Source organism: Anabrus simplex, chromosome 2, assembly GCF_040414725.1.
Source record: "Anabrus simplex isolate iqAnaSimp1 chromosome 2, ASM4041472v1, whole genome shotgun sequence".
NCBI lineage: Eukaryota > Metazoa > Arthropoda > Insecta > Orthoptera > Tettigoniidae > Anabrus > Anabrus simplex.
In genome coordinates this window covers 313,957,996-313,982,080 of record NC_090266.1, presented here as the reverse complement: position 1 = coordinate 313,982,080, position 24,085 = coordinate 313,957,996, and the positions used below count along the sequence as shown (strand labels likewise).

The window sequence follows — 24,085 nt, the reverse complement described above, 5'->3', positions numbered from 1 at the left end:
ATGAACTAGGTTAAGTTAAGGAAGAATCGATTAAAGGAGGCATACGAAGAAAAAACGTCCAAGTTCCTGTCAGAAGATAAAGAGTTAAGGAGGGTTGGTATGCGGATAAATAAACTTCTTTGAATGAGAGAGAGGCGGGAATATGGAATATGAAGGGGCGAGTTGGAACATGTAAGGAAAAGAAGGATGCAGGTTCAGGAGAACGAAATAAACCGTTAACAGCGTTATATAGGAATCTAAGGTCTGCTACATTCCTGCGACTAGATAACGGGTGAAGGTCTAACTTGTCTAGTATCTGATTACTGCTCAAATTTAGGTTAGGATTTGGAAGGGAAAAGATATGGCCATTATTTCAGGTTTTACCCTGGCGTTGTGCTGAAACTACGATAGAGTACTTCTAGGACAGCCGAGAGTGAGACATGAACCTACTTATTTTTCAAATTACCGGCTTTAAACGCACAATCGGTTATTCATTGTTCTTTTACATTCATGCAGGCGGGTTCAACACCTTTAGGGAGAGATACGTGTTTCCCTACCTTAAATTTAGTAAAACTCAAATGTTCAAAGCTCAGCAAACACAAGTGCTACGTAAACAAAACATTCTCTACGTTAAAAAATCGTCCGTTATTAACGATGGAATCATGTTTAAAATGTCGAAAAAGCCTTGTAGTGATGTACACAAATTTTATTTAATTTCTATATTACAGTTTTTCAACTACCTAGGACTTGAATTCTGAATATCTTAATTCATTGAAGACGGTGGATTCGATCCTGCCATTAATTTGATTCTTTTGCTGAAATAATTTGACGTTAACAACATACTCTAGACATGATACTGTATAGGCTTTTGGGCTTATGCCGTGTCATGAAAATAAGGTGAAATTCTTTACGTTTCGCAGAGAACTGTGCTCTGCGTCATCAGAAGAAATCTCGACTGTCCACGAGAAAGGCTTCTTAAACAATGACTCTTTAAATTTAGACGTTATTACAAAAGTGGAAATGGTAAGTTCATTCGCCAACAGATGGCTTCCAGGACGTGGCACGCGCTAGCGTTCGAAGCAAAAGCTGACCGAACCATCAGAATCAGTCTAAGAGGTTCACATAACATGTGTACGTAACATATGACATTGACACAAGCCTGGAATGAAACATCTGGCGACGAGGAACGTACGAATTTGGAAAACACCGAGACGAAATTACAATAGTGAAGGGACAGGGAATGGAACTACCTACGTAAATTCTTTATGGCTGGCAACCAGGTATTACTTAATTGATAGTCGGTGTCCCTGTTGAAATTGTGGTGGCGAATGAACGTACCATTTCCACTTCTATTATAACGTCTAATTTTAAAGAGTCATTGTTTAAGAAGCCTTTCTCGTAGACAGTCGAGATTTCTTCTGATGACGCAGAGCATAGTTCTCGGCGAAACGTAAGGAATTTCACCTTATTTTCTTGACACGCCATAAGCCCAAAAGCCTATACAGTATCATGTCTATAAGTACGGGCCGTGAAAGCATCAATGGCAACATACTCTAGAATTTCTAATTCCTTTATAAAATATTTGTTTTTTCCTAATCATTACCTTTCATATCATATTTTGTATTTCTTAAAAGTGAAATTATTTGTGTCAAGGTATAAAGCACACAGCATGTTGTTCATATAAATACAATACACTACCTTGGCAAATTAAATGCAGTAGTATTTGAATTATGATGAAAATCATTTGTGTAAAAGTGAAAGTTACAGAAATTGAAAAACAAACATAGCCTATGTCAGAGTGCGTCATCATTTACAAACTTGTAATTTGAAGTAGAAGGGACTTTTTTATCAGACTAAAGAGTAAAATATATTATGATGACGAAAAAAATAAATTGAAAAACTAATAAAGTTTCAACTCCTAAAAACATTCGTACCCGCTCCTTCCGTGTAAGGAACGTATCTGGGACAAAATTCTGATATTCCAGCATTTCTTAAAATCAATAGCAATTGAAGGCACTTTAAACAAGAAACATTATTATTTCAATTTTTTTCCTTCAAATTACTCTCATGGAAGATTTAAGAAACGAACCCAGCAAAGCTGGGTGAGATACCTGTATACTTTCCAGTACAATGGATTCCAGTAGGCCCAATGTTGTCTCATCGAAATCCTGAGTTAAATTCCTTGAATAAGTACATAAATCGCTGAAGGATCTCACAAGAATGCTAAAAACCTGCATAAAAATTAGCAGTATTAATAAAGTACACTGTCTCCACATCTCTCTCTCCGGTCAAATGCAGTATTTGAGGACATTTCATAAGACATACAAACTGAGACCGAACACACGGTGTTTACACTCCGCGCTACAGCAGGTGCCTCAGCGCGGCCGCCCTGCTTTAAGCGTGTATACAATTTTATATGAAATCTTACCTTATAAAATATTCTGGAAGTGTCGTCCTTCCTGGGTTATACAGTCATTGTATCTAGTAGCCACAGTCTGGATGACACGAGTGAGTTCTGCCACTGTAATGTTTCTGATTTAATTCGTAAGGTTTCCTTCCAGTTCCTCCAACGTATGAGGATTTGTTCGACACAATTTTTCTTTCACTTTACCCCACAAGCAAAAATTACACTGCTAGATATGGAGAACGAGGGGGAAATAGACCAGCACTGATCACTCTGTCTGCAAACACTTCCGAGATTGTAAGAAGGGAATCTTCTGCTGTATGAGCAGGGACTGAACCTTGTTGAAACCACCCACGCGATTTTTCTTCTTCCGTTAACTGATGGAAGAATGGCGTCAAAATGACATCTTGGTACTTCTGTGTATTTACGGTCGTCTCGAAAAAATATGCCCAATAATTCGTCTTGCACTTACAGCGCAACAAACGCCTATCTTCCTATCAAAATGAGGGACATCATAAACACCATTAGTATTTTCTGCACATCAATAGCCAATGTTATGACTGTTCACCCGACCATTACGATGAAACCAGAACCTTTATCATTGCAACAACGTATGTTCGTATGTAACTGTCCCACCATGTTAACAGCTGAGGTTCAGACTGGCGACCCATGCTTGCGCAGAATCCAAACACCGTGCGTTCGGTCTGGGTTTATATAAGCGACCTTGTACAGTAGCTCGAGCGAGTGGCCGAGCGCGTGGTTTGGGGCACGTAGCTGTCAGCTTGCATTCGGGAGATAGTCGGTTCGAATCCCACTGTGGTTTCCCATTTAGATACAAGGCAAATACTGGGGCTGTGACTTAATTAAGTCCAAGGCCGCTTCCTTCCCGCTCACAACCCTTTCCTATCCTATCGTCGCCATAAGACCTATGTGTGCCGGTGCGACGTACAACAAGTTGTAAAAATAATATTTCTTGACGCCGTTCTTATTTTTAATTTTGAAAATATTGGTTCAAGGACTCAGTAAAACACTGTTACCATTGTATACATCGATGATTATAATTGGCATAATTCCCATTGTTGTTGTTGTTGTTTGAGTCATCAGTCCATACACTAGTTTGATGCAGCCCTCCATGCCACCCTATGCTGTGCTAACCTTTTCATTTCAATATAACTACTACATCCTACATCTGCTCTAATCTGCTTGTCATATTCGTATCTACACACTTCCCTCAAAAACCAACTGTACAAGTCCTGGGTGTCATAAGATGTGTCCTATCATTCTATCTCTTCTTCTCATCAAATTTAGCCAAATCGATCTCCTCTCACCAATTCGATTCAGTATCTCTTCATTCGTGATTCGATCTACCCATCTCACCTTCAACATTCTTCTGTAACACCACATTTCAAAGGCTCCTATTCTCTTTCTTTCTGAGCGAGTTACCGTCCATGTTTCACTTCCATACAATGCCACGCTGAAGACGAAAGTCTTCAAAAACATCTTTCTAATTTCTACATCAATGTTCAAGGTGAACAATTTTTTTAAGAAAGGCCTTCCTTGCTTGTGCTAGTCTGCAATTTATGTCCTCCTTACTTCTACCATCGTTAGTTATTTTACAACCTAAGTAACAATATTCATCCACTTCCTTTAACACTTCATTTCCTAATCTAATATTTACTCCATCACGTGACTTTGTTCGACAACAATCCATTACTTTTGTTTTGGACTTATTTATTTTCATCTTGTACTCCTTCCCCAAGACTCTGCCATAACATTCAGTAATTTCTTCAGATCCTTTGCAGAGTTAGATAAAATAACAATATCATCGTCAAATTCCAGGGATTTGACTTCCTCTCCTTGGATTGTAATTCATTTTCCAAATTCCCCTTTGATTTTCTTTACCGCCTATTCTAGGTGAACATTGAAAAGGAGAGGGGACAAACTGCAGCCTTGCCTCACTCCTTTCTGGATTGCTGCCTCTTTTTTAAAGCCCTCGATCCTTATCACTACAGACTGATTTTTGTATATATTGCAGATAATTCTTCTTTCTCGGTATCTGATCTCGATGACCTTCAGAATTTCAAACAGCTTGGTCCAATCAACATTATCGAATGCCTTCTCTAGATCTACGAAAGCCATGTACGTTGGCTTGTCTTTCTTAATTCGATTCTCTAAGATCAGACGCAAAATCGGGATTGCTTCACAAGTTCCCACATTTCTTCTGAAGCCAAATTGATCTTCTCCCAACTCAGTTTCAACTTATATTTTCATTCTTCTGTAAATAATACGCGTTAAAATGTTGCAGGCGTGAGATGCTAAACTAATGGTGCAGTAGTTTTCACACTTGTCAGCACCGGCTTTCTTGGGAATAGGTATAACAATATTCTGCCGAAAATCGGATGGCACTTCTCCTGTCTCATTTATCTTACACACTAAACGGAATAACCTGTCCATGCTGGTTTCACCTTAGGCAGTCAGTAATTCTGAGGGTATATCATCAATTCCCGGCGCCTTGTTCCTACTTAAGTCTCTCAAAGCTCTGTCGAATTCTGACTTCAAAATTACGTCTCCCATATCATCAGCATCAACAGCCTCTTCTTGTTCCAAAATCCTATAATCTACTTCTTTACCTTGATACAACTGCTGGATATGTTCCTGCCATCTTTCTGACTTGTCTTCTGTCCCTAGAAGTGGTTTTTCATCTGAGCCTTTAATATTCATACACCAAGTTTTCCTTTCTCCAAAGGTTTCCTTGATTTTCCTGTATGCATCATCTACCTTTCCTACAACATACAACATACAACCTACAACATTCTTGCACTTCTGTTTCAGCCATTCTTCCTTAGCTGTCCTGCAATTTCTGCCTACTGCATTCTTCATTCACCTTTATTCTTTTCTGCCCTCCTCATTTTTCGCATTCTTTTATTTTCGTCCTTCGTCATTCAGGTCTAGTATCTCTTGAGTTATCCATTGTTCCTTAGTTGATCTTCCCTTTCCTCCTATCTTTTCTCCAGCAGCCTTACTGATCTCATTCTTCATGACTCTCCATTCTTCCTCTACTGTGCTTGATTCAGCCTTTTCATTCAGTCCTTCTGTTACATGTTCCTTGAAACAATCCCTCATACTCTTTTCTTTCAACTTGTCTACATCCCAACTCCTTGCATTCCTTCCTTTCTTCAATTTCAGGTGGCATTTCATGACCAACAGATAGTGGTCAGAGTCCACATCTGCTCCTGGGAATGTCTTGCAATCCAACACCTGGTTTCTGAATCTCTGCTTAATCATAATGAAGTCTATTTGATAAATTCCAGTGTCTCCAGGTCTCGTCCATGTATGCAGCCGTCGTTTGTGGTGTTTGAACCAAGTGTTAGCAAGGACTAAATTATAATCGGTGCAGAATTCAACCAGCCGGATTCCTCTGTCATTCCTTTGTCCCAATCTGAATTCTCCTACTATGTTACCTTCTATTCCTTGGCCTACCACTGAATTCCAGCATTTCCCTAGTGTTAAAAAGGGAGAACATCTTCAGGGCTGCCGACGTTCGGATTAAGAAGCCATAGTCTGCAAAGTCCGTTCATCTCTGGTGTTAATACAGAGAATATTGTCAGTGGCTGGTACATCTTTAACATCATCTAATACGTTTTTTCTGCTGTTCGTGCAACAGGTATATTGTTCCAACGGGACAGTGTCCACCCACATCCCATTCATGCTACCCGGAGCACTCTCCGAGTAGTTCATCAAGTCCTCCAGACGATATCTATACTTCATTGAACACACCAGGTGCAAGATTGACGTCACCGTACCCAGTCTTCGATATTAGCGACGATCCTTGCCCATTTTCGCCACCAAGTAGATTGCAATGCATAGTGTTTACCATACCTGTGATTGTTTCAATGTGAGACCTGTGCTGCTAGAGGAGGGTACATGGAGAACTGGAAAGGTCTTTCGACATCCCCTCTAGATTCTGCGCGCGTGAGTATGATGTCGTACGCATGATTCGTGCGATTTACAGTAGGCCTACTGCCTCTATAGAGAGAGAGAGAGAGATTGTGTAAAACTGCCTACTCTCGGAACAAGGACTTCATGGTGTTCCTTCTTAATTTTCCATTAATGTACATAATTAGAAGCCAGCAGGCCCCGCGGTGTAGGGGTAGCGTGCCTGCCTTTTATCCGGAGGCCCCGGGTTCGATTTCCGGCCAGGTCAGGAATTTTTGCCTGTATCCGAGGGCTAGCTCGAAGTCCACTCAGCCTACGCAATTGCAATTGAGGAGCTGCCTGACGGTGAGATGGCGATCCCGGTCTAGAAAACTATGAATAGCGGCGGAGAGGATTCGTCGTGCCTACCCACAGGCCACAAGGCTCGGACCGTGACGTCACGAGAGTGGCTGGCGTTCAGCATGGCAGTGTACGGCCCGCTCTCACTGTCTCTATGATATTGTTCATTTATTGAGCCTTAACGATATAATTGAACACGCCTTCAATTGTGGTTTCATTTAGGCTTATGCACTACACGAGTTTTATGCGGGGGGAAACTGGCGGGACAGTTTATATACACTTCTTTACGTAAAATTAAGCTGGCATCTGTCATTTGTAACGGAACACGGTTTCATGTAAAAGATTAAAGCCCATAATACGTATAAACATAGTTTTAATGTTACTAGGCAAATACATGATAGCAATTCACAACAATAGTCTGGAACCTTTCTTAGAAATTAGGCTTCAACTTAAAACTTATCTAAAAATTCTTAAGGTTTCAGTTTATCATTTTTTTCTTTTCTTTGCCGATTTATGGCTATCCTTACTTGAGGATTTCTTCTTCTTAGCCAAGAGTTCGTCTGCGATAACCTTTCTATAGTTATTCAATAATATATTACAAAAGATGTATATACTTTTGTCAACGAAATCTTTAAAACTACTTCTACAATCACTGCATGTTTCAAACATGACGTTTTCATTTTCCAGAACTTTGTTGACAAGCAAAATCAGAATGTTTCTTTGAGAATCACCATGTAAAAACTTCGATTGAAATTTATCTCTTATAAGTACCCTAAATAATTTAAATTGTGTGATCAAAATGTTAACAATAAAATCTGATGGATACTTCAAAGCTCCCCTGTCAATTATATTGAAATAATAATAGTCCTCTGGCTTTAACACATCTGACGTTACGTTATCATTATTTAACAACAAAACATATTGACAACTTTTACATGTACAATTTTTCATAATTATTTTACAAATATATCCACCAATATAAACTAGACCTAACAAAAGGTTTTCAGATACAATAACATCATTAAACTCAACTATCACATTTTCAAAATGGGAAATGTCTGTAGGTTTGAAGCTTTTACAATCTCTTGCAATCCACATACTTACTTAATGAAATATCACTAATAGGGATGGCTGCATGTTTAGCAGAGTATGCATTTATTAGCGCCAGGGCTTTCAAGTTTCGTTCTGACTCAAGGATTTGCTTCACTGAAATATGGTAGCAGGCACCACTCATTTCCCTGTACTGCCCAAATATTGCTTCCAATTCGTCAGTTTGAAATATCCCTAACAATATATACTTGACTCCTAAACTTGTTTTCAAGAAATTTATTAACTCTAAAATAGTTTTTATAGTGTGAACTAAGGCTGTTTGAGTTTCATTAATAAGTTTTCCATGACGACTCTCTGTTCTTTGTGTAATCTACCCTTGAACAGACAGATTATCCCATCTAATTAACCATGTTAAAAACTTGCGCAGAAATAAAACATTGTCGTCATGAATTGAAAATATTGCGTTACAATGAGGGTCGTTAAATCTGCCGCCTTTGAAAGCATGCTTAACATTAACAATCTTCCACTACTGAAGAATTATTTCTAGAAATACAGCTGTGCTTTTAAAATCATCTCCATTTTTATTTTATCAAAGTGTTTTAAAGCGGCGACATTTTTCTCATCGAACAGCTTAGAACAGAGGTTTACATTTTGTCGCTCTAAAGAAGTTGGGTACAACACTTTTTGGTTCAGGGCAGGAGCAAGCTTAACTACTGTACATCATTCTCTTGTCCTCTGTGGAGCTGTTTAAGGTGACCAACACTAGTTCATTTAACAATTTTAGTTTCTTTTTCAAGTAATTCTAATGTGAATCATCTATACCCGACTTTCCCGTGCCTAGTTTTGAGGTAAAAGACTGTAAATACACAGGGTGAGGCATTGTAAGGAACGTTGTCTTATCTTCTTATACGCCCCACGAAATGCGAAAAATATTGAAGCGAACCATGTTATTAGTGTACAGGAGTAAGACACTTTCTTTGCAAAGGCTAAATTTAACTGTTCCTTGAAACATTTTAAATTATCCGTAATGATACAGTCATCAACTTCACTTTCAATTTCATCGATTATTTTGTTCATAGTTTCTATTTTGTCGTGGACAGTCACTTTTGAGTCACAAGCAAAACTAAACAGGAAGTTACAGATACTTTCCAAATTTGACCATTTTAATATCTTGCCCCCGTTACCTAATGCACGTATATCAGGGTTATCATTCATAAAAATGCCATGTTTTATGGCTTTAAAATCAAGAGCCTCATTTAATGTTATAGAAGTACCAATTTTCGGAATATTTTTCTCAGTCATATAAATTTTGAAAATACATAGACTTTGGCTGTCAAAATTGACAAAAACTTAGTCAAAATCTAATTTGCATTTAGTAGTAAAATTACCCTTAACGTCATCGAAGTCCTTGATCCTATCATCTTCTTCCTCAGCTTTCTTTCTTTCTTTCTTTCTTTCTTTCTTTCTTTCTTTCTTTCTTCTTACAGTTTTTCAATTTCTTCTTGTCTTTGAATAGGAGTTTTCCTTGGTCTTGGAAGATTTTCAGACAGACAGGCAGGCACATTTTCAAACTTAGTAGGAATAGCGTCGTTTGAGAGTTTTAAATGGTTACGTTTTACTGTTAAAATAGACTCATCAGGTCTTTTAACAGAATCCTCCGTAATTACGAAACGTTCGTCGAAGTATTTTATGCACAAAACTGAGCTTTCTGAAGGGACAAATTCGGTTTGATGGATGGCTAAGATCCACTTTTGTTTCCGAACCAAATCAGCAGGAAATTTGAACACTGAAATATTGGGCTCTTTTGAACTATAGTTGCTTCTACAACCAAGTACACAATACGACATGGGCATAATTCACAACGTTCACACACGTTTAAATCATTCAACACCATTGATAGCCTCACTGCTGCGAGGTTCATATCAGCCTGCAAGTCACTGGCGAAATATGAAACGGCCGGCTATTTGTGTGACGTAGCGCCGGAAGTGGAGGGGGAGCTTTATGGCCTGTCTATCTAGTTGGCCTCGGCCTACCACACGATACCTTGTAATCTGCAAACTTTCGAGCTGAAAAGCGGTCTCCTGGTAGAAAACGGCTCTTCGGGGCTGTTGTGCTATGGGGTTTAGCTCTGATTTTATTTTATTTTTTTGGTTGATAACTAGCTCGGATGACGAGCGAGGTCCGCCACGACTTCCTTGGCCATTAACTCTGATGATGGGTCTCTCTTGCCGAGCACAAGCTGTTATATTATTTTCTGCTTCTAGTTAGTTTGGCTACCACTACAAGTTCCTCCGATGTCCGAGGTTCTATGAATAGCTATGTAATATGACTGTCCTATCCTTGCGTTTTTAATGACATATACCGTTTTCTCTTGTTTATTTTAAGCCTTAGAATTAGCAGCAATATTCCCCTACTTCACCTCCCTTCCTGATCACCGAGGCACTGGGCGAGTTGGCCGTGCGGTTAGGGGCGCGCAGCTGTAAGCTTGCATCCAGGAGATAGTGGGCTCGAACCCTACTGTCGGCAGCCCTGGTTTCCGTGGTTTCCCATTTTTACACCAGGCCGCTTCCTACCCACTTCTTGCCCTTTCCTATCCCATCGTCGCCATAAGACCTATCTGTGTCAGTGCGACGTAAAGCAACTAGCAAAAAAAAAACCATCACCGAGGTTGCGGTTACTGAATATGATCACATTCTGCGTCTGTTTGAAAGCGGAACTGAAGAAAGCGAAACTGTCAATGAAGAGTGCTCGCCTAATAATAATAACAATTCAAGAGAGGCTGACAACTCATCGTCCGAAAGAGATAGTGAAATGAGGATTGATTCAGCGAAAACGTGCGAGAAATGACGAAAGTGACTGGAAGTGGGTGGCAGAAGAAAGCATTCGAATTGTTGATTCATTCATTCATTCATTCATTCATTCATTCATTCACTGAAAACTATTAATTGTCAGAAATGCTTCTAAATGAGTATCAGGATCGTCCTGCGCCAGAGCTTTCATTATATTGACCCTCACTTTTCATAAATTGGCCGCGAAACAAATGATTACACTAGCAGGCAATTCTCCGACCCCAATAGAAAAAACGGAATAGATGGATATAGGTGAATTGCACTAATGAGGATGAGATAAAGGCGTATTTCGGTATCGCAGGTTCGAAATCCCCTTATTCAATTGTGCTGTAACAAAGATAAGTGACTCTTCATATCCCGGGTTGTTTTGAGTTTATGACAGCGCATCATTTTGGAGAGTACAAACCCCGTGCTTGCTAAATTAAAAACAGTGTGAAAATGATCTGTGACTAATAAGTTTCGTTTTGATGTGTGCCGTAGTGTAGCACGTACCTTCACGCACGTGGGTCAGGACAATCAAATCCGGATTCTGAGTGAACACAACGGCCTTTTAAACACAAGGCAGGTGGGCTAAGTGTTTTTATTGCTTTACTTAAACTGCTGAACTTAAAACTTAAATTTAAGGAAAAATATGTTCAGAAGTAGGCCAGCTGTAGCCTGTTCGTGTGGGATCGTGTGGGGAACTGACTTTTAATGAGATGCGAGTAAATGAATGAAGCTAGAGTTCGATATGGTATGACTATCAATAGGCTTTAAAATACATTGTTTCCAATGGCTCGACAGTTTGGTATTTTTGAGCGGAATTACAATATGTGTGGGCTATAACATATATGGGACAATCTTTTATCTCAACGAGCAGATTGCGAAAAGCTTCGCGGCTAATATACGGACGTACAATGTTATACCTTACGACCGTTCAACATTTAATTGTTACCCCTACAGCTGGAATTAATAGATAATATTTACAGATAATCTTATTTGGAACATGCATGATTGTATGTGGAGTTCCAGGTAGGGTCAGATAAAGATGAGCATTCAGTCGCGGTAGTATGGAGAAGAAGAAAAACAAGAACCATGGCACAACAGCCCCGGAGGGCCATGGCCTACCAAGCGACCGCTGCTCAGCCCGAAGGCCTGCAGATTACGAAGTGTCGTGTGGTCGGCACGACGAATCCTCTCGACCGTTATCTTCGGATTTCTGGACCGGGGTCGCCATCTCACCGTCAAATAGCTCCTCAATTGTAATCACGTAGGCTGAATGGACATCGAACCAGCCCTCATATCTAGGTAAATTTCCCTGACCTGGCCGGGAATCGAATCCGGGGCCTCCGGTTAAGAGGCAGACACGCTACCCGTACACCGCGGGGCCGGCTGTAATATTAAGAGGCTTCTCAATTATTATTATTATTATTATTATTATTATTATTATTATTATTATTATTATTATTATTATTATTATTATTTACGGAAAACACTGATTTGAATATAAGACATAGTCTGTACTTACCGAGATTAATTTCCTTCAAAGACTGGGAGTTCTCCAGGAGCGCTTTCAGTTTGAGGATCTCCTCCTGATACTCCCTGAGCATCGTGTCCTTGGGGTCTTCGTTAATGCGAGGCTTGTTCTGTATGTTCTTGGCTCGGTTAGCGTACCGTACTGTGCTAAGTGTCTCGTCGTAGTTGTTGTCGGAAGGCGAGAGACAGGCCACCATTAGCGTCTTCGTGTTGCCGCCCAGCGAGTCCTGGAAGAGAAACCTCGTATCTCACTATCTCACTATTTATTTTGCGATATTTTTTAATGCAAGAGGATACTGTGTTTTCTGATCGCATGTCCTTGAGGATCCAGTGGTTATTCTAATTTCAGTATTGCAAATTACATCAGATGTGCGTTTATGTTGCAGTAGAACGAGGAGATGGTCTGTATAAATAAAAATTTATCTATAGAGACAGAGCAAATAAATGAGTTGGGCCTTCTTGAGTATGTTAAGCAACCCAACAGCTGAAGTGTACGGCTCACTATCCCAACCCTCATCATCCTCTGAAATGTCTTGAAAAATCTGTCTTAGATCATCATAGTGTGAAAATATTGTGTGGACTGATCTAGAATGAAAGCTCCAACGTGTAGTGCACGCTTGTAGAGGTCTGAATTCTTTGGATTCCAGAAGATGAGCTATTTTTGAGGATCTACTAAAAAAATGAATGAAGAGCCTGACTGATTTTATAGTTTTGGAGCAATGGGGAAGAACGAGGTTTAACTTGTGGGCATAACAGTGTAGAAATATTGCCCTTGGGCAAACTTGTTTAACATTATGTTGAGCATCCCCATGCTTTCCTGCCATTGCGGAGCACCCGTCATATACTTGACATACGACTTTATCAATCACTCCTCACTTTCACAGAATATCGACAATTAATTCTGATACGCCTGATGCATTCTTATCAATCGAAACATCATAAAAGCCCATGAATCTTTCTGTGATAACCTGTTTTGAGCAGAACCGGAATAATACACTAACTTGAGATATGTTTGATACATCTAAGGTCTCATCTGCCTGAATACCAATGAAATCACAAGAATCTACCTCTGCTTTCATTGTATCCTGAATGATGGCAGTTACAGACTCAATTAACTCATTCTGTATTTCGCTTGATGTACCTTTCAAGCCCGATGTGGACTGGAGATGATCTCGAATGTACTGTTCCTGTTTTGAAAGAAGATCTAACAACTCTAGGTGATTGCCCCTGTTGATTGAGTAGCACATATCAAACAGATTGTTGTTGATTGAACACAATAACAACAGCAGATACATTTGTTACGATAATTATGTTTAATTGTATTTCTTAGGGTAGGTATTGTCTCAAATGACTCCAAGTAGTTTCGCCACTGGATGATTCAGGAAATAAATAAGGGACTTCTTCAGCTGTAGATTGTAGAAGGAACCGAAGAAAAATGAGTATAGACAGAAAGGAAGTTGATACCGGTACGAGAAATTCAATGAACAAGCACCCATACCAGGAACGTTATGATGAGCATTACAGTAAAATGTGTTCAGAATTGCTTATCAACGCACAAAGAAAAGATATTTATGCAAAATATTGGTCTCTATCCTGGAGGAATCAACCTACATTCATTGGCCATGCCTGCTCTAAGTTCCAGTCAAAAGGCGAACATTGAGTGAAAACTAACAGGAATTTTACATATGTACATCCTTTGCAAAAGAGCGAAGGACAGTGCATGTTTGCAAAACATTTTTATCTGACAACATTAGGCTACAATAAAAAATAATGATAAAGTAATGATGTCTTTCGCAAGTCAAAACAGGGAGCCATTCTTCAAAATGAAGATATGAGAGAGTGGCATCCCAAAAATTCGAACCAAATCGAGGTATTGTCTGCAGACACATTGAAACTTTTCCATCCAACGGTATCTCATTGCCGCTGTGAACATTCACCAAATGTTAAATACCTAAAGACCCAGCTCGATAGCTTCAGTCACTTAAGTGCAAGCAGTATCCAGTATTGTGTTCGAACTCCACTGTCGGCAGCCCTGAAGATGGTTTTCTGTAGTTTCCTATTTTCACACCAGGTAAATGCTGGGTCTGTACATTAATTGCACAATTTGTTTTACGTTGCACCGACAGAGATAGGTCTTATGGCAATAGTTACTTTTGGATGGGTCGGCGGTCACCACCACCACCGGGAGAAGCCTCCACCTCAGAGAATGTGCTGACTAAGACCGCATGCTTAACCTCACTTGACCTTACTTGGCGGAAGATTTGAAAAAGTAAGGCACTTGGCTAAGAGTTCACCCTTAAACTCACATGATGTTACACTGGTTACGTGTACAGGCTTAACCTTACAGAACACAGGTTCGACCCCAGGCTTAAGGGCGTTAACTTACAGACCCAACTCTGATGCCAAAAAGTGCAAGCTGGACCCAACTGCTAACGTTCTTATAGTCAAGAGTGTAAGCTTAACCTACCGGTAACAGGTACGGATTCGACTCCAAGCTCAACCTCACAGGTCCTGGATTCGACCTTAGGCTTAAGGGCGTTAACTTTACAATCCCAAGTTTGATACCCAAGAATGCCAGGCTAACCTAAGTGCCAACGTTTTTACGGACAAGAGTGCTAGCTTAACCTAACCGGCACGTATTTGACACCAGGCTTAACTTTACAGGGCCGTTACAGTCCCAAGTTTGAGATTCGATCCCAGGCTTAAACTAACTAGACAAGATGAGACATGGTTTCGGGGGTTTTGCAGCTTATCTTGGCACAGCACGACGGCTGCAGGGCTAGGGATATGGTTTAAGGCATAATACATATGCTTTATTCATAGGAGTGCAACATTGGAAGGCCCTCAGAGAGGGCTTGGCGCTGAACTTGGAACAAGATGGCGGCACGGGTCTAGGGAGATGGTGTAAGGATTAATACATATGTTTTATTCATATTGAAAAGGCGTCCTCAGGGGCCTTGGAGCTGAGCTTGGGACAAGATGGCGGTACGGGACTATGGGAGATGGTGTAAGGATTAATACATAAGCCCTATGCTTTTTCATAGGGGCGTAATATTGGGAAGCATCTTTGAGGCTGGAAGCTAAGCGACTGCGAAGTCCAATACGCTAGCGTGTGAACTGATGCGTAACGTGCTATTGGTTTTCAGTGTTTGGAATACTGATTTTTTTATTTTAACATTTAATGCCTATAGATTTGAACTCTAGAGACTCACAGTAACTTACAATATTGTTGACATCACATAGAGATTAAAACATTGTGGTCAGAACCGAAAAAGAAATGTTCGCGCTACACATGACACATGACACGCTACACATCCCTTTGGACTGCTCAGTACCATGCTAAGTAAATAATTGTACGTTAAATTCAAAACACCCAACCTTCGAGTTACAAGAAGTCGCCGACCTGGCTAGGAATCGAACCCTTGACTCCTCTACGTAGGCAGCAAACAAGCGTGAATGTACGTTAAAAGCTTTAGCGCTACAAGAAATTAATAAAAAATCACCGACCGAATTAGGTTTTGAACCTGGAGCTCACTTGGATATACACACAGCTCAAGTGCTATTGTTTAATTCGAAACACCTAACGTTTGAGCTACGGGATAGCCCAACCCCAACTAGGATTCGAACCTGGAGCTTACTTGGACTCAAAACTAAAGATCTTAAGTTTACAAGAGGAAAAAATTCGATGACAAGCTTTTCTTTTCCTGAAGACTATGTGTGAATGTTAGTACGGAGTGAGAATGCTCCTAAAGTCAAGTCATGACAGGAAATGGATTTCGGCAATAAAAATGACTGCACGAGCAAGTTGATTATTCTTGGAAGTATTTTCTGAGACATGAAATAACAAGTTCATTGTTTTAGCATTTAGCTCAATATGCACATATCAGCTAAAAATAGACTGTACGTGCAAGTTGATGAGACTTGAAAGTATTTGCTGAGACATGAAATACCATGTTATGGTTTTTTTGCATTTAGCCGAGCATGCACATATCAATAAAAATACTGCACGAGGACTTTAAGTTCGATACCCGAGCTAACTGCAGGCCTAATGTTACGCTAACCACGCGCTAACATAACTTAACCTCCTAGGACTTGGAGCTGAAATTGGAACAAGATGATGGCTATAAGGCTTAATACGTATACTCTTGGGCAAACGGGCTAAATGGCAAAAGGACTAAAGTGTAAAAGGGCAATAGGGCAAAACGGCAGAAGGGCAAAGTGAATGAACTATGATATATGGCTCAAAGCTGAACTTGGAACAAGATGGTGACACGGTACTAGGAAGATGATGTAAGGTTTAATACATGTACTTTATTCATAGGGACAGAACTTTAGAATGTAAAGCTGCTTCAAGGTCTTGAAGCTGAGCGGTTGCAGAATCAAAGACGCTAGCAACTGAGCTGATGCGAAAGGGCGGAAGGGCAGAAAGGCCAAAAGGGTTGTTCCATGATAGACGAATTTCTAATAGCACAACTATCACAATACTCAAAAGATGAATCTCTGCCTCAGTTAGCATGGTAGCCTGCAAAGATGAGATATCTATTAGGTTCCACTTATTCAATACTAATTACGTGTTGATGTTACTAATAACTTTTATTCAACTTGGGACCAGTTTCGACACATAAAATATCATCATCAGCCATAAAATAAATCACAAATATATAAGCAAAGACATAATAATCAAAACTATTGTGGATACATATTGAAATATGATCATTAAAAATCTTTAACCTTTCATTCACACCATGTGTAAAGATAAATCGCCATAACAGAAGAGCAACGGCATAATAATTAAGTCTGGCGCAGTGACACCTTGAAGTATGCATATAGTCACTCACTAATTAAAGAATAAAAGAAGGTTCTTCAATATGTAGGCTTTGTGCATCCGTTTAATAGGAGGCCCCGACAGGCTTCCAAAGTAAAGAGTCATTTTAAAAACATTCACACATGCTATGCGTCAACCAGAGCGTCGAGAACTTATTTGAATCACCTGGTATGTAATTTATACCTGATAAAAATTTTAACACTGATGAATATGAAATTAGTCAGTGGTAAAAGACGTTAGTCTTGCGAGAAGGAGATTAAAAAATGTTACATGCGGTAGGTCTGTAGGGGAGAAGACGGATGGGGGGAAAGAAAAAGATCTTGTTAGGGGAGTAGTAGGTTTAAGGTGGGTCTTGTGAACAGTGTGGTGGGGGTTTGTAACGTGATCAGGTACTGTGTATCGCGCTAAATATTGACCTCCTGTTCGGAAGACTAAAATACTTAAATACTTTAATTTAAAAATCAAACAATGTTAGTTAGCAATATTCTGTGACGTCAAGAATAGGTCCTTTGTCCATATTAATGAGCACCTCTATATCTTGTTGTATGTTACTGAAGCTATGCTTTGAATCTTGAATGTGCTGGCCAACTGCCGAGTATCTATTATATTTTGTAGCATTAACATGTTCCATGTATCTGATTTTGAAGTTCCTCCCTGTTTGACCAATGTACGAGGATTGACAGTTTCGACATTGGAATCTGTAGAAAATTGCTTCATTTACTTAGACCAGTTCTTCAACTCCAATTCGAATCTGAACGAAATCTCAGAGAAACTAACATTCTGTTTGATTTGTCAATTAAAGTATTTAAGTATTTTAATCTTCCGAATAGGAGATCAATATTTAGCGCAATACACAGTACCTTATCACGTTACAAACCCCCACCACACTGTTCACAAGACCCACCTTAAACCTACTACTCCCCTAACAAGATCTTTTTCTTTCCCCCCATCCGTCTTCTCCCCTACAGACCTACCGCATATAACATTTTATAATCTCCTTCTCGCAAGACTAACGTCTTTTACCACTGACTAATTTCATATTCATCAGTGTTAAATTTTTTATCAGGTATAAATTACATACCAAGTGATTCAAATAAGTTCTCGACGCTCTGGTTGACGCATAGCATGTGTGAATGTTTTAAATGACTCTTTACTTTGGAAGCCTGTCGGAGCCTTCTATTAAACGGATGCACAAAGACTACATGTTGAAGAACCTTCTTTTATTCTTTGATTAGTAAGAGACTATATGCATACTTCAATGTGTCATTGCGCCAGATTTAATTATTATGCCGTTGCTCTTCTCTTATGGCGATTTATCTTACCACATGGTGTGAATGGAAGGTTAAAGATGTTTAATGATCATATTTCAATATGCATCCACAATAGTTTTGATTATTATGTCTTTGCTTATATATTTGTGATTCATTTTATAGCTTATGATGACATTTTATGTGTCGAAAACGGTCCCAAGATGAATAAAAGTTATTAGTAACATCAACACGTAATTAGTATTGAATAGGTGGAACCTAATAGATATCTCATCTCTGTGATCTCAGTTCAATACGGAAACATCAATGAAGCTCATATCTTTGAATGGTAGTCTGCAGTCAAACTAAATAACTGTGCATTGAAACCTTGCATTTATTTCAACCACCCGGCCTTCGAGCTCGTAAAGTCAGTTTGCTGCTGAGATGTGCTCACTGTCAGGACACCGTTGTATAATAAATTTCGGATAATCGCGTTAGTAGCTCTTCTATCGAAAAATGCGACATAACAAATGCTGTAGAAAATTACATTTCTAATCATTTTGTCTCAACATGTCTTTCCGTACTGGTTATAATAAGAGAGAGAATAATAAATGTAGGCTTTTGCTGAGTTGCGAGATTTTTTTGAACAGAATGTAGTTTTCACGCTAGAGCGACGTAGATATATCGACTCGATGTGAAAATGAGAAATCTCGTAAAACAATCTTCAGAATGGGGGTTCACACGTACTGTCTCTTGTGTTCAGTTTCACGTTCAATAGGATTTTTAAACAAAGTCTTCAAACTAAGGTCTGTACGGTTAACGCCCTTAGGCTTGTGGTCCAACCCGCGATAAGAAAGGTTATGCCTGGACACGAAGCCAGCGTCATGTGTAGTGCGACCATTTTTATGGTTCTGACCACAAAGTTTTAATCTCTAAGTGATGCTAACAATTTTGTAAGCTACTATAAGTCTCTAGAGTTCAAATCAATAAGCATGAAATGTTAAAATAAAGAAAATTCAGTGTTCCAAACACTGAAAACTAATAGCGTGTTACGCATCACTTCACACGCTAGCGTATTAGACTCGGCAGTCGCTTAGCATCGAGCCTTAAAGATGCTCCCCAATATTACGCCCCTATGAATAAAGCATAGTGTATATGTATTAAGCCTTACACCATCTCCCTAGTCCGTGCCGCCATATTGTGCCAAGCTCAGCTCCAAACCTCGTGAGGGTGCCTTTCAACATTACGCCCCCTATGAATAAAGCATATTGTACCAGGAAAAGTAACAGGAGAAGGAGCATGAAAATGTTCTTAGGGAGTGTTCAGTTCTTAGGAGCCGGTACAGAGAAGGGAGTTCGCAGTGCGAAATAATAGATGTTATTTTTCTAAGATTAAATTTATTCACCTGATATGATGCATAAATAACCTCTTTACTGTTTCGCATCTGAACTCAGAAATTAATCGTAAGTCTCTTCTGTGGGATTTATTATTGCATTGCGAAATTTGAAAATCAATCAATCTTCTTCATTAAATAAGTATTGCTTCATAATTTCCTGGAGTCGTTTTAGAAACATCACTTGAAAACCTAAAGTCTCTCTATAATTAGCACTTCACATTTCTAAAGTCTTCCTAAAATTATTATTTGAAATACTTAAAGTCTGTTCTAGTATTATCACTTGAAATTTCTAAAGTATTTTCATAGAATTATCACTTGAAATTTCTAAAGTCGTTTTTGATTGGCACTTGAAAATAGAAAATATAAAGCTACTATTTCAGAAAGTCTAGTATGACTTTGTAACTGACTAGTGCTATTTAACACTTTGGAATGAAGTGAATGACTTCAAAAAGTTTGTTGAAAGTAATCACTGTCATTACAGTTTGAAAGTTTAATCTTAAATGCCCTCATATCACCTGAATCATTTTTCATGCTGAAACTGGTGAATGCGGTTCAGCGAACAGCATTTGGGAACTCCGCCGGTGTCGTGATGTCCACCATAGCACCACGCTCCCACGATGTACCACGTTTAATCCCACGCTGTACCACGTACCATCTCTCACGATGTACCACGTTTTAGTTCCACGTCGTATCAGGTGTCAGGTTGATATGAGGGTTAAACACTCGGTCAAGATTTATGGTGTCACTTAGTAAAATGTGCTGACATGAAAAAGTTCAATTGACAGTTTTAATTATGAGTGTCGAAATAGCACGATTCGATGAAGTGAAAATTAGTAAATCACTAATAAACAGTACGTAGTATCATAGTTCGAAACACTGTCTAACGTGTAAAGATTGAAATGAAAATCACAGTTCTGAGCAAGGATAACTTGACTAGCTAGGAATACACTTTGAAATAAAAGCGCAGTTTGAAATAGTTATGGTTTCGAAGCACAGTTCAAATAAAGACAGTTCGGAAAATTCTACCTTGAGAACACAGTTCAAAGCACATTTTTTTAAATAATTCATCCTATTAACACAGGTAAGTAATGCCACTGTCTTTCTAAAGCTCACTGTACTTGATTGAAAATGAAACATGGAGACTAAAGATTGCTGTGTTATAAAGTGCAAATTCAGTCACTCACCACACACGAAAGACATAGTTTGAATGTTCCTAATTGTTCATGACACAAATATTAAGGAGATAATATGTGTTATTTCCTTTCAATTGAGTTAATATTTTACTAATTTGTTATAAAATAACCTTAAGATTTACTTGATTATCTAATGTCTCTGTTCACAAGTAAGACAACGTTGGATAAACTTGGTCACTCTCTGGTACGAAAATGTTAAGTTCAGAGATCACAAGAATATTATACAGTCCCCGGCCAAATTAATAGACTCAGTACTACTTTTTCACGTTTTTTAAATTAATTACCAAATTTCTTAGAATTACAACTTATTTATTACAGTTATTTACAGAAGGGATGTTTATTGACTATGTACAGACATTCTTTTTCCTTTCTTTCACAAAATTTTAGGTGATAAGTAACACTTTTCTTCAAATGTACACAGTTTCAATATTTTGTAGGTCCACCTTTTGCATCTATTAGTGCTTTAATCCTCCTGGGCATGCTTTCAATACAGCTTTGAACAGTCTCTTTTATTAGTGGATTATGATGCCAAACTTCTTCTAGTTTTTCAATGAGTCTGGTTTTTGTTGTGATCATTTCTTTTGCTATTTCTCTTTTGACCACCTCCCATACATTTTCAATAGGATTCATATCCGGAGAATGCTCTGGCCATGACAATAAGGGTAATTTTTTCTTCAGGAAGTCTTTAACTGATTTAGCTGTGTGGCAGTGTGCTTCGTCCTGCATAAGTCACATTTTTTTCCATCAGGGAACCATTCGCGTATCTGTGATAGTAGCTGAGTGCGCAAAACTTCCTTATACTGGTCCTGGCACATTATACCATCGGCAAAATAAAGAGGTCCTGCTGCTTCCCCGCTAATTACTGAGCACGCCATTATCTTATCAGGGTGTTTGACTGTCAGAGAAAGACAGTCTGGATGGTATTTCTCATCTGACCTGCGACGAACAAATGCTGCCTTCTGGGAAAGAACTTCGAAAGTTGACTCATCACTGAAGCATACCTGAAAATAAATAGAGAAATTTGTAAATATTTCACCTAACTTCAAAATCCTCTTCAGCACCCTTTGTCAAATATTATATGTTATTACCTACCGATTTCCAGTAGTTTATACCATGATCCTTGTATTCCCTGGCCCATTTGAATCTCTTAGCCATCACACAGGTAGTAAGCCATGGTTTCTTACATGGCCTATGAGCCATGAAGTCCAATTCCTTCAGTTTCCGCCGTTTTGTTCTTTCTGAAACATGTACCCCAGATGCTTCTAGTTCAGTTTTTACCATTTTCACCGTAGAATGTCGGTTTCTTTTGCAAAAGTTTGGAAGGCATCGTTCACTACGCTCAGTAAAGAGAGGTTTCCTGCCACAATGACCTTTCCGTTTCCCATTCAAGTCCTCACCAAAAGCCAGTTTCTTAGCAATGCGTTTCACTGTGGATTGTGAAACACCAACTTTGTCACCAATCTCACGCTGGGAATACGTTCCTGTCTCAGTGAGGATCTTTATCTGTGCCCCCTTTCGAGGGGTTATGTCACCAGACATCGTAACCTAAAAAAATCAAAATGTCATTATATTATCAACGTTTCTCTGGTTTTTAAAGTTTAATATTCCTAAATCATTAACTCTTGTATAGAGAATAAAGTAAACCGAGCAGTACAACTTACCCTCTCAGTTATTGTGATGAAAAACACTGTGGAAACACTTGTAAGGGGTTACATATTTGGCGCCAAATATTGCCAAGCTGTCAACAGTTGCACATCAGCAGCCCAAGAAACAACTGACTAACATAACGCACATGTTAAAGTCATATTACCAACTGTAAATACCTATGGAATCAAAATTACTCCTCTTTGAGCATGTACTAGGCTTCCACGGTGCTTCAAACTGTATACATGAAAGAAAATGTGACTGAGTCTATTAATTTGGCCAGGGACTGTAAGTTCTGAGCTACTACTGTCAAATGTTAAAGTTAACCTTAACACACGCTAAAATTGTACAAGTCCCGAGCTATTACCAAGAAATGTTCGTCTTGACACACACTGGATTTTCTAAGTTCCGGTGCACTGTTGACATTTTTGCAAGTACTACGATTAGTACAACAAAACGCACGGCAAAGTTCCAGGTTCACGACCCGTACGCGGTGACAGTATGACGATCCGTCATGGTCGAGTTGCAATTTGTAACTGGCTATACCTCTCCAATGTCCCTCCTTCTATACTCAAAGTCGAGGTCAGATGCTGTTAGCTCATGAAAAATGTGATTACTTCTCACCTCAATATCTCCATAATCTGTAGGTCGATTTACGTCAAATTTTGACACGGTGACGTTTGAATCATTTTTCTGTATCTTTAAGGGTTTAGGAGATATAACAAAAGCTTCCAGAATTTTCTAGACTAGCGAGTCAGCTTCAAGTGATGATTGCGTCATAGCCGGTGACGCAGCTATCCCTCTCACTCTTGGGTCCGTAGCTCCGTGCCGTCCCGTTACCTGTATTCAAGTGTTCGCGCCGTCCCGTTGCAAATACTTAGCTAATTAAAAACTACGTTCCAGGCCTTAGGTATTCCTGGTACAATATGTATTAAGTTTTACACCATCTCCCTAGACCCGTGCCGCCATCTTGTTCCAAGTCAAGACAAGCCCCCTGTGAGTGCCTTTCAACGTTACACCCCTATGAATAAAGTATATGTATTATGCCTTACAGTATATCCCCAGTCCTATGTGCAGCCGTCATGTTGTGCCAAGCTCAGCTGCAAAAGCCCCTAAACCATGTCTCATCTTGTCTAGTTAGTTTAAGCCTGGGATCGAATCTCAAACTTGAGACTGTAATGCCCTTATAATGTTAAGCCTGGTGTCAAATACGTGCCTGTTAGGTTAAGCTAGCACTCTTGTCCATAATCACTTTGGCAGTTAGGTTATCCTGACATTCTTGGGTATCGAACTTGGGACTGTAAAGCTAACGCCCTTAAGCCTAGGGTAAAATTCAGGACCTGTAAGGTTAAGCTTGGAGTCGAATCCGTACCTGTTAGTTTAAGCTTACACTCTTGACTGTAATCACGTTAGGAGTTGGGTCCAGCTTACACTTTTTGGCATCAAAGTACGGTTTGTAAGGTTAACGCCGTTAACCCTAGAGTCGAAAGGTGTTCTGTAAGGTTAAGCTTGAACACACAGCCTGTGTAACATCATGTGAGGTTAAGGATGAACTCTTGAAAAACGCCTTACTTTTTCAAATCGCCGCCAAGCAAGGTCATGTGAGGTTAAGCATCCAGTCTTAGTCAGCACATTCCATGAGGTAGAAGCCTGTCCCGGGGGGCCTGTGGTGGTGGTGGTGCCCGCCGAACCATCCAAAAGTAACTAC

The 24,085-nt window shown here is 39.4% G+C and overlaps 1 protein-coding gene across 1 annotated transcript in view; it reads right to left on the bottom strand.

The window, feature by feature from the left end:
• The window catches only part of LOC136863524 (osmotic avoidance abnormal protein 3-like), a 268,651-nt gene that overhangs the window by 105,940 nt on the left and 138,626 nt on the right, over positions 1-24,085 (bottom strand). Inside the window, exons 7-9 of the mRNA XM_068225983.1 lie at positions 12,088-12,299; positions 6,394-6,409; positions 2,906-2,917 (exon numbers count right to left, since the gene is read on the bottom strand). Coding sequence (XP_068082084.1) covers positions 2,906-2,917; positions 6,394-6,409; positions 12,088-12,299 — 240 coding nt within the window. The remainder of the gene's footprint in view (positions 1-2,905; positions 2,918-6,393; positions 6,410-12,087; positions 12,300-24,085) is intronic.